Genomic DNA, 17,070 nt, shown 5'->3' on the forward strand with positions numbered 1-17,070 from the left:
GCCGCAGGAACAAGGGCTTCTTTGACAGAAGGGGGGCCTCAGAGCCAGGACCGTGAAACTTCAAAGGTGAGGGTCGAGCCCACTACCCCGATCCCTCCCCCAACCCTGGCCCCCCCTCCTGAGTACCCCCCCCAGTCTGTCCTCTATATAGCCCCCCAAGCCCCAGTCCCCTGTGGGCTCCCGGGAGTTAAGGGCCAGGTGAGGGGCCACCGGAGAGAAGTGGGTGGTTTTGATGTCCAAGGAAAGTCAGGTGGCTTGGGGGACAAGAATCCAACACCCAGGGGCCAAAAGGCAGTGGGAGGCAGACAAGGAAGGATAAACACCTGGAGGGCGGACCCCAAGAGGGAAAGAGGGCAGGGTCACTTGTCCCAGCTCCCGGTCACCATGCTGCTGCTCATGCTGCTGCTGCTGCTGCCCCTCTCAGACCCATGGGCTGTCCATGGGCACCCACTCTACATGCGCCTGCCCCCCAGCATCCTGCAAGGTGAGCCTGGGTTAGACTGAGGGGGCGGCCGAGGTGGGAGGAACACAGAGGAAGTGGGTCCGGGCCAGGGGAGCGTGACCTTGCCACCCCTACTCATCTGGACATTTGGCCCCTTCCGCCCACCCGGAGAGGAGAACTGTGACACAGGTGGGCAAGGAAGAGGGAGAACAGGGTACAGAGGGAAGGGGACCTGGCAGCAGCCACCAGAGGGGGGAGCTTGGGGGAAGGTTCTGGGTTTAGCAGGAGGAAGAGTCCTGGGTGGCATCTCCTTGGCTCTCTAGGCCTGCAGGTGGGCTGCTTGACCCTGATACTTTGTCAAGAAGCCCGGATTTTGTGATGTCTCTACCTCTGGGGTGCTGTTTTTCCTTCAAGGTTTTTAAGGAAAGTCCCTTTTCAAAGATTCCAGCCCAGCTCAGTTGAATTACAGAGAACCCTTGGGTTGAGAATCTGGGGCCATCTGCTCTGAGCGCTGGGCCCTGGGGCCCTGGGACTCCCCCCCCCCATTCTGCTGAGGTGCTCCCGGAGCCCCACCTGATGCCCCCATCTCCCCAGACAGGCTCAGGGCTGGAGCCTGAGGTTCTTCCCCAGCCGCGGGTGAATTGTACCCCATGTCCCAGCAGCTCTGTCAGCCCATGGCACGAGAGCACTGCAGGCCGCCCAGAGGAGCGCCCAGTGGACAGTTAATCGAGTGGCGATGGAGATTCGACACAGACTGCATGAATGCGGCAGCTGTGCCAACCATACCATCCCGTGCCCGGGTGAGCTTGCCCTGACTACCCTGGGCCCGACCTCCTGTCCATCCCATCCCTTCCCCTCACACTTGACTCCCTCTTGGGGACAGAGACTAGGTGGGGCTGCCACTGAGACAATGCTGATGAAGGTCTTGCCAAGAAGAAAAGGCATGCCAGGCCTGGGACATAGTCTGTGCAAAGGCAGGAGGACAGGAAGAGTCTGGGCTCATTGGGTGGACAGTGAGAAGTTCATGGTGAAATAGACCCTGGCTGCCTGGGGGGTGGACTAACAGAGGGGAGCGGTGGGGCAGAGAGAGGGCCCAGGCTCAGCCTGGGGTGCAAGAGGGGTGGAAGGCTAGCCATGAGGCTCAGAGGTCTGTGTCTCAGCAGGCGCTGGGCGTCCCAGGCCTCCGGCCCCCCTCCTCCAGGATCCAGCAGAGCCAGGTAGGGCTGAAAGGGCTCCAGGGGGCAAAGCCAAGGGCGGGATCATCCCTGGAAGGGCCTCGGGGGTGAGGGGGCCAGGACTTGTCCCCTGTGACGCCTATGTCACCTTTCTAGGGCCTTGTGGCGAGAGGCGCCCAAGCGCTGTCAACGTGACACGGGCCCACGGCCGCATTGTTGGGGGCAGCGCTGCTCCGCCCGGAGCCTGGCCCTGGCTGGTGAGGCTGCAGCTCGGAGGGCAGCCTCTGTGTGGCGGCGTCCTGGTGGCGGCGTCCTGGGTGCTCACCGCGGCGCACTGCTTCGCGGGGTACGTTGGACCCCAGGCCCTTGACCAGCCCACACCCTCAGTGCGCGGTGTGACTCTTTCGGGGCCGTCTGGCGGGCGACACACGCGAGGGCCGGTCTCTACTGCCCCCCTGGCGGCGGCCACCGCCTTGCCCTGCTCCCGGCCTCAAGGCGCCCTCGCCGCCCAGCCTGAGTGCGGATTATCTGGGAACACCCGGCTGGGCGAGGCTCCTGAACTTACTGGAGGGGCCCGCCTCTCCCCCGCCCACCTTCCCTGCCCCGCGAGAAGAGCGGAGACAGAGAGAGCCCGGCGTGTGGGCCTGCTGAGTGGTGCCCGTGGGCGGAGGGCAGGGTCTCAGGGGACTCGCCGCTTGTCCCGCAGTGCCCAGAACGAGCTTCTGTGGACAGTGACGCTAGCCGAGGGGCCCCAGGGGGAGCAAGCAGAGGAGGTGCCGGTGAACCGCATCTTGCCGCACCCCAAGGTGAGAGGACAGACGCCAGGCTCTCAGAGTGGGGAACAGCACCCCCACCCCACACTTCATCACTATTGCGCGGCCACTCCCTCCGCAGTTTGACCCGCGGACCTTCCACAACGACCTGGCCCTGGTGCAGCTGTGGACGCCCGTGAGCCCGGTTGGGGCGTGGCGCCCTGTATGCCTGCCCCAGGGGCCCCGGGAACCCCCAGCCGGCACCGCTTGCGCCATCGCCGGCTGGGGGGCCCTCTTCGAAGGTATGGGGCTGCTTCCAGTGTGAGTGCGATGAATGGGGGGTTAGGGTGATGGAGTTGGGGAAAGCTGGGTGTAGGGAATCTGACCCCCCCATCACCTTTGCGAAATACTGTCTGATCTTGTAAAGGGGGAGGAATCATAGAGGGTAGTGGGGGGAGGGACCTGCTAGAAAGGCCCCTGCGCTCCAGGCCTGAGCTCTCTTCACGGATTCCTTGTAGATGGGCCTGAGGCGGAGGCGGTGAGAGAGGCAAGAGTGCCCCTGCTCAGCACTGACACCTGCAAAAGGGCCCTGGGGCCGGAGCTGCACCCCAGCAGCATGCTATGTGCTGGCTACCTGGCCGGGGGCGTGGACTCCTGCCAGGTAGGAACCCTGATTGATGTTAGGGTGCTGAGCAGGCTGCTCCCCAGGGACAGGACAGCTTCTTTCCTTCGGCAGTCGGCTGTCATTCAACTTGTTTGAGCTTTCATGTCCCCACCACTAAAAGGGGGTACAAGGGTAGAATCCCCAGAACTCAGAGCTGCCCCACCCTGCCAAGTGTCAGGCTGGCAGAGGAGAGGGGCAGATCGATGAAGTACTCTCTCTTTCGGCTTGGGTCCTGCAGGGTGACTCTGGAGGCCCCCTGACCTGTTCTGAGCCTGGGCCCCGCCCCAGGGAGGTCCTGTATGGAGTCACCTCCTGGGGGGATGGATGCGGAGAGCCAGGGAAGCCTGGGGTCTACACTCGTGTGGCCGTGTTCAAAGACTGGCTCCAGGAACAGATGAGTGGTGAGTGCCCCGTTCCTATTCACCTCTCCCCGAAGTGCCCTGCTCACAGCCCTTGGGACAAGCCCCTCTACATCCCATCGGTTCCCAGCCCCCTTACTGCGTGGAGGAAAGCCTGTCCTCCCTTCGGGGAAGAGCTGCAAGGGCTAATGTCCAAAGCCGGGGCTGAATCGGCCGCGGCTGCCCCCCACCCCCACCTCCCCACAGCAAACCCCTCCAGCCGGGAGCCCAGTTGCAGGGAGCTGCTGGCCTGGGAGCCCCCCGGGGAGCCGCCGGCAGACGCCGCCCCGCTTTGCGCCTTCTATGCCCGCCTGTGCCCCGGGCCCGCGGCCGCCTGCGCGCGTCTGGCGCACCAGCAGTGCCTGCAGCGCCGAAGGCGATGCGGTGAGTCCAGTTCCCAGGGCTGGGCCGGCGGACAGGGGGCCTGGCCCAGGTCTGACCGCCTCTCGGACCCTTGTCCCGCCCGCAGAGCTGCGCTCGCTGGCGCACACCCTGCTGGGCCTGCTGCGGGGCGCTCAGGATCTGCTTGGCCCGAGCCCAGGGATGCGGCGCCTGGCCCCCACCCTGGCTCGCCCCGCTCTGTCGCTCCTGGAGTCTCCCAGACACCCCGCCCGCGAGCAGCGGCTGCACCCAGGTACCCCGCGCCTTCACACTCCAGCCCCAGCACCCCCCGCCACCAAGTGAGCGGAGACGATCCCCTAACGCTGCGTCTCCCCAGGATCGCGGGCTGCGGGCGCTCGGTTCTCGAAGCGGAGGCTAGAGCAGCGCGTGGAAGCGAACGGTAATGACGCCCCCTGCGGGCCTTTGCCGGGAGAGTAGCAGGCCAAGGGCTGGCCAGGGGATTCGTGGGACAACCGGCAGACTGGATCTCCCCACCTGAGCCCCCGCCAACCCTCCCGCAGTAGGGAGGATGACTCTTTGGGGGTTCAGTTCAACAAAGACCATCTGCTTTTGTTATCACTTAACCTCTCTGATCCTCAGTTTCCCATCTGTAGCATGAGGAGAAATCTGCCCCCTGGGAGGCGGTCCACTGAGGTCCTTGTGGGAATCTCACCCCGGCTCCTTTCCGGTGTGTTGACTGCTGTTCCCAGGACCTCTCCCCCTCCTGCAGGTTGCCCTGGGCTGGAGAGTCTGCAACAGAAGTTGACCACCCTTCAAGGCACCCATGCCTGGATCCTGCAGGTCCCAGTAGAGCACTTGGCCATGGACTTCCACGAGGTAGGTCGTCAGTCTTCCTACATTCACTCAAAGTGGCCTCAGAAGGCTGACCTGGGTCAGCCCTGATGAGTAGGGGGACGGAAGGGGCACCCTCCACAGCAGGAGGGAGGACCTGCTCCCCAGCAACTTGGGGTGGAGGCGGGGGAGGGATGTCTTGGGAGAAAGGGGCAGGGAAGGCATCTGCGTGTAAGCTGGGGTGCTGGGTGGATGTGAAGGTGTGGGGGGAGGTGTGAGTAGAAGGGCACGTGGGGGTGTCCAAGTGAGCAGGAGGTGTGCAGGATTGGGAGGGTATGGAGGGGAGTGGATCTCGGTGAGAGTTTCTGGGGGCCCGGAGGAGGCAGACCAACAGCTGGGTTGTGGGACCCTGAGCTCCCTCCTCCTTCTTCAGGTCCTGGCCGATCTGGGCTCCAAGACGCTGACCGGCCTCTTCCGAGCCTGGGTGCGGGCAGGCTTGGGGGGCCAACACGTGGTCTTCGGGGGCCTGGTGGGCCTGGAGCCGGCCACGATGGCTCGCAGCCTCCCCCGCTTGCTGGTGCAGGCCCTGCAGGCCTTCCGTTTGGCCGCACTGGCAGAGGCAGAGGGGCCCCGGATGGGTTCAAGGCAGAGCCAGGGGCTGGGGAGGAAGGGGCACCCCCCACTCAGTTCTCAGATTTCCCCAGCCAGGGGGCCATGAACCATGTCTGGGCCCCCAACCCCTGGTCAAGACCTACCCCTCCAAGGGGCTCCTGTGATAACAATATGTCCCAGCCACAGCTGACTGGGTGGGGGGGTGGGGGGCCTGGGTCCATGTGTCTTCCCAGATATGTCATCAGAAAATCCTGGCTGCTTTAATAAACGTTATTTATGATCTACAGCGATAACTCTGGAGCTTTCTTGGGATGAGAACTGGGTGGGTGAACATCAGGGCCCAACCTCCAGTAGCAGTTGGCAGAGGTCACAGAGACACTGGAGAGAGGCTGCTAAGTCCCCATTTCCACGTACATGTCTGCTCCTCAAGAAATGGCAACAGCTGACCTGTCACCACTCCCCTCCCCGTGGATGGCCAGCGCTGCCCCCAGTGTCCAGTGCCTCTACCCAGCCCCCATCCCTACTGCTAGTCGTGGGGAGTTCCAGCCTCCTGTCCTTGGGCTCCTGCCTGGCGGCCAGTCCCCATCCCCACCCCACCCCCTCCGCACCTGCCTTGGGTTTTATACCCAGAGCCATGCCCAGCCGTGTCAGATTGCATTTCCGGGCTACCACTTCCCTTTGCACACGAACCCCCCCCTCCCCGCACCTGTCCCCTCTCCTACCCATCCACATTCCCCAGCCCTGTAGACTGAAGGGGCAGCCACAAGACCCAGCCAGAGGGACAGGATGGAGGGACCCGGGCTGACGCTGGGGCTGCTGGCTATACTGGTTGTTTGTGGTAAGATCAAACATCACCCCTTCCTGAAGGGCCCTCAGGACTCACACCAGGGCCCCTACTGCATGGTCCCCTCCTACCCTACCTACCCGGTGCTCCCTCCCTTAACATCGGGCCCAACCTCCCACCCCCACTGCAGGAGTGGTGGGATCCCCCTGCTAAGCCCAGCCCCATGGCCCAGCAGGATTTCAGGGCAGCTCCCTTCCTGTCCACCCCAGCCTTGCACCCCACCCGTCCCCAGGTAGCTGGGGCCTGAACGAAGAGGAGCGGCTAATTCGGCACCTATTCGAAGAGAAAGGCTACAACAAGGAGCTCCGGCCAGCACACCAGGGGGAGAGTGTAGAGGTCTCGCTGGCCCTCACACTCTCCAACCTCATCTCCCTGGTGAGACCCCCCCTCTGTGACCGAGCTGGGGACGGGAGAGTAGGGACAGCTCTTGGGAGGCCTGCCTGTCTCCCGGAATGGGATGACCAGGGAGGAAGTTCAAGGCCCCAGCCTGGACTATGGTAGCTCCTGTCCCAAGGAAGCAGGCTCCAGTGTTCTGCACACTCAATGCTGCCACAGGCTTTGGCCTGATCCCCCTCCCCCTCCAGCTTCAGTTCTGGGGTGTGCCCCATATCAGACCCATGATACACTTCAGAGGCCACGCGCTGTCCCTGCTCCTGGGTCTGCTCACCCTCTACTGACTGTGAATGCTTGTGGCAGAAGTCTGATTAGGCCAATTGCCATGGTTTCCCCTGGGTGGCGGCTGGGAGTAGGTGCTTGGTGAATGTACGTAGGTGGAAGAACCATGCGGGCCCTGGGGGACAGCCATCTCGTGTGTGATTACAGAAAGAAGTGGAGGAGACCCTCACTACTAACGTGTGGATTGAGCACGTAAGGATACCCCATTCAGTGCTGAGGTGTGGGGTGAGGGTGCAAGACCCAGGCTTCCCTGTGTTCCCTTTTGCTTGGGGATCTCCAGGAGGGGATCGTCTTGTCCTCCAGGAGGAGCTGACTTCTATCCAGAAGCCCAGCTGCCCTTCCCACCACCTTGAACAGTCACTAGCTAGCTCAGATAGAGACTTCTGGTAGACTGGGATCCTTCATCTATAGGGAAATTGTCACAACATCCTGATTTTATTAGAAGACACTCTTCTGCCACCTGTCAGAAGTTCATAATACAGGGGTGCCTGGGTGGCTCAGTGGGTTGATACCTCTGCCTTTGGCTTGGGTCATGGTCCCAGGGTCCTGGGATCGAGCCCCACGTCGGGCTCTCTGTTCAGCAGGGAGCCTGCTTCCCTTCCTTTCTCTCTGCCTGCCTCTCTGCTTACTTGTGATCTCTGTCTGTCAAATAAATAAATAAAATCTTTAAAAAAAAAGTTCATAATACAGATATACATCTTCTATGCCCACAATGGAAATATGCTTCCTTGATTGTGCAGTGTACGTTCTACACAGCTGTACATGACAGGTCTCAGTCCTAAATTTGTACCACCTCCCCCAAACCTCTTAACACAGCTCCCAGACCCTGCCCAGTCTTCCCTCAGGGAAGTGAGGAGAGTTGAGGGGGGAAAAGGGAGCCTGGGCAACAGCAGAACCTACCACTGACACCTCTTTTGGGCTTCCAGGGCTGGACAGACAGCCGGCTGCAGTGGGATGCTGAAGAATTTGGGAATATCAGTGTCCTGCGCCTGCCCCCTGACATGCTGTGGCTCCCAGAGATTGTGCTGGAGAACAAGTTGAGCTGCAGCACTCTTTGGCATCCCCTCCCCACTCTGCCCCCCTAAACCCTGCCATTTCCAAGCTGTCTGGCATTGATGGTGACCCCTTGTCCTTGTCCCTCAGCAACGACGGCTCCTTCCAGATTTCCTACTCCTGCAACGTGCTCATCTACCCCTCGGGCTATGTGTACTGGCTGCCACCCGCCATCTTCCGCTCTTCCTGCCCCATCTCCGTCACCTACTTCCCCTTTGACTGGCAGAACTGCTCCCTCAAGTTCAGGTGCTCTCACTTCTCCAGCCACCCTTCACCCCGGCCAGGGACTGAGACAGGTCCATGAAGCACTCTCGGGCAGAGGCCCCCACCCTGTCCTGATGAGAGCTCCCTCACATCCCTGATGGCCCCTCTGACCATGAACCTCCTCCACTACTAGCCTTCCCCCACCCCCTGCCATCAGTGGCCACGCCCAATGGCTGAGGACCCCCCCTCTACTCACTGCCCTCCCCAGTTCCCTCAAGTACACAGCCAAGGAGATCACCCTGAGTCTGAAGCAAGAGGAAGAAGAGGGCCGCTTCTACCCTGTGGAGTGGATCATCATTGACCCCGAGGGCTTCACAGGTGCTGGGAGTAGCGGCTGTGGGTGGGCGGGGGGTGGCCCTCAGACACACACCCACAGGTACGGTCACCCTGACACCGCCCCCCCCCAGAGATGCACCTGCACACACACGCGCGCACACACACACACACACACACACACGCACACACCTGGAACATGGACCTATAGGCACACAGACTGACAGAGAGACACCGATGGACAGACACACACTGACCCACAGAGAAACATACACAGACATACTTACTGACACAAATCTAGCACACTGAAAGGAAAAGAAGTCCAACTGGAGGGACTCTGTCCCTCAGGCAGAGACCGACAGGTTCCAGGGCCACACTCCTTCTGCTGCCCAGGCCAGAAGACCCTCCTGGATCTGGACAGGGTCGCTGGGGATGGATGTGGCTGACAGATAAGAGGGGTCGTTAGTCTTCTGTTCCCAGTCAGCCCAGAGATATGGTTGCGGCTTTAGGGGACTCTACCGATGTGTGTGCCGCCCCCTACTAACACCCCCCCACCCCCATCTATGAGTGGGCTCAGATCTTCTAGGGGTCCCCCACCCCATGCTGCTGTCCATCACAGGAGACCAATGCCACAGTAGTCCCAAGGCTACTCCATCCCGGAGGAGTGGAGGGGGAGGGATTGGTGTTACTCTTGCTGCATCATTATCTCTAAGACTTATTTGAACCAAATTATGGCCTTAGCTTGTATATCTTCCAAGAAGAGGGGGAAACACTCCCAGAGGAGAATTTCTTCCTTGCAGATTGAAACCTCCATCCCAACCCCTCAGGGAGGGAAACCTGCAAATAGAACCCCAGCCGTCCTTCACATGCCCCCTCTCCCCAGCCCCCACTTCCCCCCTGAGCCCACCCCGTGCCCCCTTGCCCATCTTGACACCAAGGTGTGCTTCTGCTGCCCTCAGAGAATGGGGAGTGGGAGATAGTGCACCGGCCAGCCAGGATCAACATGGACCTCAGTGTCCCACTGGACAGTCCAGGCCGCCAGGACGTCTCCTTCTACCTCATCATCCGCCGCAAGCCCCTCTTCTACGTCATCAACATCCTGGTGCCCTGCGTGCTCATCTCCTTCATGATCAACCTGGTCTTCTACCTGCCGGCCGACAGTGAGCCTCAGAGCCCATCCCAGCCCCCTGCCGCCTGGGGCGCCTTTCCCACTCCCTGAGCCTCGGCCTCCCAACCCTCCCTTCCCTTCCTCCTGGGAGACATAAGGGGGTCACCACTTCTGGGGCTTCCTGCCCAGGGTCCAAGCAGGAGGGGCATGTGGCCAGCCAAAGGGAGGGTTTTGTGATGCTGTCCAACATCCCCAAATGGACAGGGCCCCTGGGGAGTCCATCTCTCTTGGACCTTGCTTCTGCTTCTCACAGTGGGACTTCCCAAGGAAGTTTCCTAGAGAGAACAACAAGACTGTCCCTCTGTCAGAGAAGATATCAGGTCTGTCCTGGTCACCATGTATGACCACAGGCCTGGCACACAGAAGACCATCCGCTTGGAACCAGTGGGTGGCTGAAGGGATCTCTGGGGAGCCAGGCATGGGGGCATGCAGCTGATGTTCTTTTAGTTCTAGAAGGGCATGTGCAATCTGTGCTCACTTGGCTTCGCAATCGTTTCAGAGTATTTACTAGAAGTAAGGCACAGTGAGTCCCAGGGACAAGTGTGATCCAGCCTCTATTGCGGGCTGAGATTGGACTCTGCAGGTCTGAGAGCATGGCCTCCAGGGTAGGATAATGGGGGAAGCTTTCCTGGAAGAGGTGGTGCTTGAGCTGGAGATGGGATGGGCCGCAGCTTCCAGGTAGAGAAGGGGCCCTGGGGCAGCGCTGTGGGCCTGTGACTGCAGTGGCCACCTCAGAGTGCTCAGGGGCTCCAATGGGAGGAGCTGGGCAGTGCTGGGCCAGGGATCTCTGAGTGGAGGACTAGGAGTTGGGGAAATATGGGGGCTCTGAGAATGCCCTGGAACTTTCTGTACAGGGGGACACACCAGACCTGTGATTTTTGGAGGGTCGAGTGGCAGCAAGCTGGCTAACAGTGAGACCTGGTGATCACTGAGCCCCAGGCAGCATGATGAGCGTTTCACACTCACTCTCTCACTTGGTCCTCACAACATTCCGCAGTTGTGAAAACTGAGGCACAGAATGGTTAGGCTACTTGTCTAAGGTCACTCAGCAAGTAAGTGCCAGAGCCGGGATTTGAACCCATGTGCTCTAGCTTGGTACCCCCACAATGTTAATCAGGGTATGGTGGCTTTGTGACCAGTGGTGCAGGGGCCATGGTGGGACCCACTGGGCCCAAGACCAGAGGGAACAGCTGCTAAGTCCTAGGCTCCTCCAGGTGGTGAGAAGACGTCGATGGCCATCTCAGTGCTCCTGGCTCAGTCTGTCTTCCTGCTGCTCATCTCCAAGAGGCTGCCAGCCACGTCCATCGCCATCCCCCTCATTGGCAAGTGAGTGATGTCTGTGCCATGCCACACACCCCCAGCCAGCCCCGCCTACCACGCCCTGCCACGCCCTGCCCCACCAGGGCTCCACAGTGAGTGTGTCCCTACAGATTCCTGCTCTTTGGCATGGTGTTGGTGACCATGGTCGTCGTGATCTGCGTCATCGTGCTCAACATCCACTTCCGCACCCCCAGCACGCACGTGCTATCTGAGGGGGTCAAGAAGGTGAGGGCTCTCAGCCAAAAGCTGGAGACGGTCCGGCAGTCCCTTCACAGGAGAGCAGGGAAAGACCCCCGGCATGATTGCACGGGTACGCCGGCCCTGCGTGACCCAAACTCCACATGCTGTTACCCACACCGCATGGCCGACTCTCCTGGCTGGCTGCTACTCAGAAGGATCCCGACACAGAGGAGCACAAGCTGCACAGTCTCCTCTCTATGAAGTTCAAGGACAGGCAAAACCAGCCTTTAGCGATAGAAATTGGGAGGGGGTTTCCCAAGGGGGTCGGGGGAAGTGACAGGCAGAAGCACCAGGGACCTTTTGGGAGCCAGTTGGAGCTCTCTTCTGGGGGGTGTTTACATAGTTGACAGCATCTCTAAAAATTCATCTAGCTCTACACTTCAGGGCTGCCCATTCTGCTGTATGTTTCCTCTACCCTTGATGGAAAAGAAGGCAAGGAATGTGGGGATGGCAGCCCAGGAAGGGGTGTCCTTGCCTCTCAGCCGCTGCTCGCTGTTCTGGGAAGGTTGAGGGCTTGTTTGGTCTTCAGCGTCTGGAGAAGAGCGCGGAGCATTGGCGGCCTTGTTTTTTTTTTGTTTTGCGTATATAATTCATTTTGAACAAATGAGCTCTGCTTTGTGCTGTGGGCAATGAGGGACAGTTGGAAGCAAGCTAAGGGTCCGTCACTAGAGGATAGGGGGACTCCGGGACAGCATGCGACTCAGCAGTACTTTGTGGCAGTCGGGAATGGACTCACAGACATTTCAATGTGCCAAGGTGGCGCATGTCAGTAAAATAGCCTTCCTATGTCCCCCGTCCCCCCTACCCCCGACCTGCTGCAGCTCTTCCTGGAGACCCTGCCGGAACTCCTACACATGTCCCGCCCGGCGGATGATGGACCTGGTCCAGGGGCTCTGGTCCGGAGGAGCAGCTCCCTGGGCTACATTTCCAAGGCTGAGGAGTACTTCCTGCTCAAGTCCCGAAGTGACCTCATGTTTGAGAAGCAGTCCGAGCGCCACGGCCTGGCCCGGCGCCTCACCACCGCACGTGGGTCCCTGCGGGGGGGCTTAGGGGTTGGCCCATTTATGGAAGGTGGGCTGGAGGCAGGTCTCATGTGCCGCTCTGGCCTGGTCTCGATAGGCCGGCTCCCTGCAGGCTCTGAGCAGGCCCAGCAGGAGCTCTTGAGTGAGCTGAAGCCAGCCGTGGATGGGGCCAACTTCATCGTCAGCCACATGAGGGACCAGAACAATTACAATGAGGTGAGTAGCCACAGAGGGCTGATGCCTAGAGTGTATCCTGTCTTCAGGGGGCCTCGCTTCCCCTCAGAGACACGTACCCACTGAGAGGAAGGAGTTCATGGTGGGTGCAGACCCCAGTCCCCGCTGGTATGCCAAGCCTCCATCTAGAACCCTCTGGCAGCTCACTGCACACAGCGTGCACCCAGGCATAGCCACAGGCACGTAGCTCCCTTAGGGTTCCTTCTTTTTCTTTTTCTTTAAAAAAAAATATTTTATTTGTTTATTTGACAGAGATCACACGTAGGCAGAGAGGCAGGCAGAGAGAGTGGGGAGCAGGCACCCTGCTGAGCAGAGAACCTGATGTGGAGCTCGATCCCAAGACCCTGAGATCATGATCTGAGCTGAAGGCAGAGGCTTAACCCACTGAGCCACCCAGGCACCCCTAGGGTTCCTTCTTTGTTGCCAGACCTGTCATTTTATGTCCCTGCTCAACTCCAAGTCTGATGTTCTGGACACAAGTGGCCGCTTAAAAGGCAGCCTTAGGTGGTCGTTCAATATTATATGATTTTTAAACTTCTCTCTTGAAAAGGGGGCCCTGTTTTCCAGTTCACATAGGGACCAGCATGGCATTGAGAGGCAGGGAGGGTGAAGAGGGAGGAGAGGGGACGATGCAACCTTCCTCAGCCCCTCGAGAGAGACTGCTGGCACCCCAGCTCTTCTTCAGCCCCTGGAGCTCTGCAGTGGGGTGAGGAGGAGGGCTGTGGCCCCATTCTTGGTCTCCTGGACAGAGGGAACACACCAGCTTGTCCCATCCACTGCTAGCTGGGGGCAACCCCCACAGATACACTGAGACCATGCCTCTGTCACTGGGCCCGGGTTTGGGGTATAGGCCCATGGTTTAAGAGCCTTCCCCACCACCCTGTCTCTGCCCCTGCCCCCAGGAGAAGGACTGCTGGAACCGAGTGGCCCGCACAGTGGACCGACTCTGCCTGTTTGTGGTGACGCCCATCATGGTGGTGGGCACGGCCTGGATCTTCCTGCAAGGCGCCTACAACCAGCCTCCACCTCAGCCCTTCCCTGGGGACCCCTTCTCCTACCATGAGCAGGACAAGCGCTTCATCTAGAACAGGTCTGCCCTGCCCTGTTGGCCCAGCTCCCAGGCAGCGTCCGGTGGGCGGGGGCAGGGGCGGAGGGAGGGTGCTAGTCGTGTGGACAGGGATGTCTGACAGAGGACAAGCCCTTCCTGGGGAGGCCAACTTCTGACCCTGGGGCTCGAGTCCAGCTGGTACTGCAAGGCTGGGGCAGGAAGAGCCAGGCTTTCCTGAAATTAGGGAAGGAAGGGGGAAGCCCCACTCTTCAACCATGGGTCCTCTACAGCTAAACACCAGGGAGCCGCTGAGGAGGACTGAGAGCGGATATCATCTGGGGGTCAGAGCAGGACAATGTGTGGGGGGAAGGGGGGCTGACTCAGGCTGGGACCCTTCTGTGAGGAATGAGAAAGGCAGAGGCCTCTTCTTCCTCCCCTTCCCTAGAGCAGGTAGGATCCTGTGCTCTCACTTCCCTGTTCCTCCAGCCACCCTCCTTTCCACAACCCCTCAGCCTTACAATACAATACAATATTTGAGACATATTTTTACTAAAAAATTATTGTTTATCTGAAATTCAAACTTAACTGGGCATCTTGTTTTGTTTTGTTTTGAGGGGTGGCAGAGAAAGAAAAGACAAAAAGAAAGCATAAAGCCCAACAGGGGCTCAGTCTCACCACCCAGAGATCATGACCTGAGCCGAAATCAAGAGTCAGAGACTCAACAGACTGAGTCACCCAGGTGTCCAGAATCCTGTATTTTTATTTGCTAAATTTGACAACTCTATCCCAAAGGGAGCCCCCAACAATCCTATCCCAAGGGCCAAAGGCCGAGGCTACAGATGCTGGGAGACAAGGTAGCCTACCTCCAAGATGGCCCCAGCGATCTCCACTTCCTGTTATTCATACTCTGTGTAGTGCACTCCCACAATGCACCGGGCTTGGTGTGTGTGACTGACAGAAGGAGGCGGAAGTGACAGTGTGTCTCTTCTGAGATTAGGCTCTATAAGACACTGCAGCACTCCCGCTCCATCACTCTTCACTTTCAGCTGGATCTCTCACTCTGGGGAAGCCAGCTGGCACGGGAGCAGTCCTGTGGAGAGGCCCACTTGGCAAGGACCTGAGCCCCTCTGCCTGCAGCCCCATGAGTGACCTTGGAAGCGGATCCTCCAGCCCAGATGGGGCCTTCAGAGGAGATCACCATCCAGGTCAACATCTTGGGTGCAGTCCCATGAGTTCTGGAGCCAGAGCCACCCAGCTAAGCTGCTCCTGGATTCCGGACCCCCAGAAACTGTGTGGAATAGCATATGATTTTTAAGAGACAAAGTTTGGGGGTGCTTTGTTACACCAGAGGATGATCTGGTGTGAGCCGCGCTCATCTCTTAGGTTCAGTTTTCTCATCAACAAAATGTATAAGTTCCGTTTGTGAGGTGTTGTGAAAATCGAATTTGCTAGTAGTCATAAAGTTCCTTCCTTACACATGTCCTGCAATTTTTCTTAATTAATTTAAATCCAACTAATTAACATACAATGTATTACTTGTTTCAGGGGTACAGGTCTGTGATTCATCAGTCTTATCTAACACCCAGTGCTCATTACCACAAACACCCTCCCCAGTGTCTATCACCCACTTACCCTATCCCTTCACCCCCTTCCCCTCCAGCAACCCTCAGTTTGTCTCCTGTGATTAAGAGTCTCTTATGGTTCCAGTCCTGCAAATTTAAGGGGTGATTATTTAACTCATTCCTCAGTTGTGGGCCTGAGTCACAGAAGATGGGCCTGTGGACTCCTATGTCCGAGGCTGGCCAGGGGTCTGAGGGCAATTATTCTCCTCCTTGACGTACACACTATGACAACTAAGGTTGTCATAGCTCAACCCATTTCCCCAGAGGGAATTGGAGACCTCATTACCTCAGGTATACAAAAGGTGAGATTTTTAGTCTTTCAGTGGAAAGGAACAAAAGACAAACCTCTTTTTTTTTTTTTACGTGACTATAAAAACTTCTATTCATTTATACTAGGATTTGGGCCCACAGCCACCAGGGAACCCAGTGCCCAGGAAAAGACAAACCTCTTGATGGCAAAACTGACCCTAGTTACTTCTGACTTTCAATATAAACTGTGCACAGATTCGAGGTACCAATCTTTTTTTTCTCCCCCCTCTGAATAGGGAAAGTAGCTTGGATTTACACCATCAGATGAGCAGGAAGTCTGGGACCTTCCTGGGGTCTTCCTCTATGAGAGAGTCCCCATCTCAAGCACCAAGAGAGATCCTGGATCAGATCCCTCAGTCACTGTCCTTGCTTCTCTCTGCCACATGATGGCACTGTTGGCAACCTCCCGGTGAATCCTCTGCATCTTCCTGGCTCAGGTGGCCGTGAACTTTCCCCCAAAAAGACAACCCCAAAATGCCACACCTGACCAAGAGTGCCCCATGCACAGGTTCCCAGGGTCACAGCAGGACCCCCAACTGCACACATTCCTCCAGCACCGCGGCCCCAGGGCGCTGTCAGCACTGGTCCCCTCTCTGGGTGACAGAGAAACTCCCCAGGGAGTCACCCCCACAAGGGGCCAGCTTCCTGTGAAACCACAGGGTGTCCCTACACACTCTTTCCAGGCCATCAGCGCTACTCACTCTCCTTTGAACAGTGATGAATCTGAGGCATGCACTGGGCTGCTAGGAAAAGAAACCCAAAGAACATGGTTCAAACCAATAAGGCTCCGTCTTTATTCCTTGATGAGATCACAAGGCAGCGGCTGCCACCTTGGCTCAGCGGTCCCACAGAGCTATTAGAGACCCAGGCTCTGGGCTCTCTGCCCAGCAGCCCGGCCCTCATGCTTGTTGCCCCAGGGTGCAAGCAGACTGCCACTGATCCTAACTTCACATCTGTGTTTAACACAGGAAAGGAGCCAGTCATTTCTGACCCCTTTCATCAGGAAGCAAAGGCTCTCCCCTGAAGCCCTTCAGCTGACTTCTATAGACATCCCACAGGTCAAGATGTTATCACACGGCCATCCTTATCTGCAAGGGGGCCTGGGAAATGAACGTTCCAGCCTCCAGAAGAGAAGGTGACAAAGAGGGAGTAACTGTTAGACACAAATGAAGCCTGCAGAAGGTTTTCTTTTAATGCTTCCACACACACCCCTTTAGCCCCTCCAGGCAGCGCCAGCCCTCCTCGGGTGACCCGCCCTCCTGAGAACACCGAGGAGACTTGGCATCTCTCCCACAGCAGGAAAGAAGGGGAAAAAACATACATGGGGAGGTGGCATAATTCATACCAGAGGGAAGTCATGCTCCACAACCTTCCTTTTCCCTCCCAGACACTTGTAGAGAAGGGTAAAGGGGAAGTCAGAAATGTTGGGGTGGGCCAGACCACCATGGCTGGGGGCAGTGTGTGGTTGGGGGAGAATAGGTGGTCCATTATTTAGCAGAAGCCATTAATGGGCATGCCAACATGTGGTCTTGGAGGGACTAGAGAGGGAGAGAGGTACTGCTCTGGGGAGCACCAAAGGGCAAACTGGGGAGAAGGGGAACTGGCTTTGTAAACTTCAGGGAAAGGGGGCTACATACCTAGATTCCCGGCAGCAAGAGTGATGCTTGGGAGTGGGGCCTGGAGCAGGACTGAGCACAAGGACAGAAGTGAATGACCGGGAAGGCAGGTGCCACCACTGCTGTCCCCTCCGACCCCAAAGTCCTGGTGAGGACAGACAGGAGG

At 58.4% G+C, this 17,070-nt stretch overlaps 2 protein-coding genes across 5 annotated transcripts; both read left to right on the plus strand.

Annotated features, from left to right (window-relative positions):
- The first annotated feature begins 384 nt into the window (after positions 1 to 384).
- On the plus strand, positions 385 to 5,322 carry PRSS56 (serine protease 56). Its single transcript, XM_044240880.1, has 13 exons — positions 385 to 484; positions 1,105 to 1,242; positions 1,606 to 1,659; positions 1,774 to 1,963; positions 2,324 to 2,423; positions 2,512 to 2,671; positions 2,888 to 3,030; positions 3,272 to 3,434; positions 3,639 to 3,815; positions 3,901 to 4,065; positions 4,150 to 4,212; positions 4,543 to 4,649; positions 5,038 to 5,322. Exons 1-13 carry the CDS (start codon positions 385 to 387, stop codon positions 5,320 to 5,322), a joined length of 1,845 nt encoding a protein of 614 aa, XP_044096815.1.
- A 680-nt stretch (positions 5,323 to 6,002) lies between these two features.
- CHRND (cholinergic receptor nicotinic delta subunit) lies at positions 6,003 to 13,394 on the plus strand. Of its 4 annotated transcripts, XM_044240881.1 has the most exons (12): positions 6,003 to 6,054; positions 6,293 to 6,435; positions 6,883 to 6,927; positions 7,662 to 7,771; positions 7,879 to 8,034; positions 8,261 to 8,370; positions 9,285 to 9,485; positions 10,708 to 10,819; positions 10,924 to 11,038; positions 11,875 to 12,079; positions 12,173 to 12,291; positions 13,212 to 13,394. In XM_044240881.1, the coding sequence occupies exons 1-12, from the start codon at positions 6,003 to 6,005 to the stop codon at positions 13,392 to 13,394; spliced, it is 1,551 nt and encodes a 516-aa protein (XP_044096816.1). The 4 variants fall into 4 exon arrangements, with proteins under 4 accessions (XP_044096816.1, XP_044096818.1, XP_044096819.1 ...); XM_044240883.1 differs by lacking the exon at positions 6,883 to 6,927; XM_044240884.1 differs by lacking the exons at positions 6,003 to 6,054; positions 6,293 to 6,435; positions 6,883 to 6,927 and having other exon boundaries at positions 7,690 to 7,757.
- The last annotated feature ends 3,676 nt before the right edge of the window (positions 13,395 to 17,070 follow it).

This window comes from Neovison vison, chromosome 3 (genome assembly GCF_020171115.1).
Source record: "Neovison vison isolate M4711 chromosome 3, ASM_NN_V1, whole genome shotgun sequence".
Taxonomy (NCBI): Eukaryota; Metazoa; Chordata; class Mammalia; order Carnivora; family Mustelidae; genus Neogale; species Neogale vison.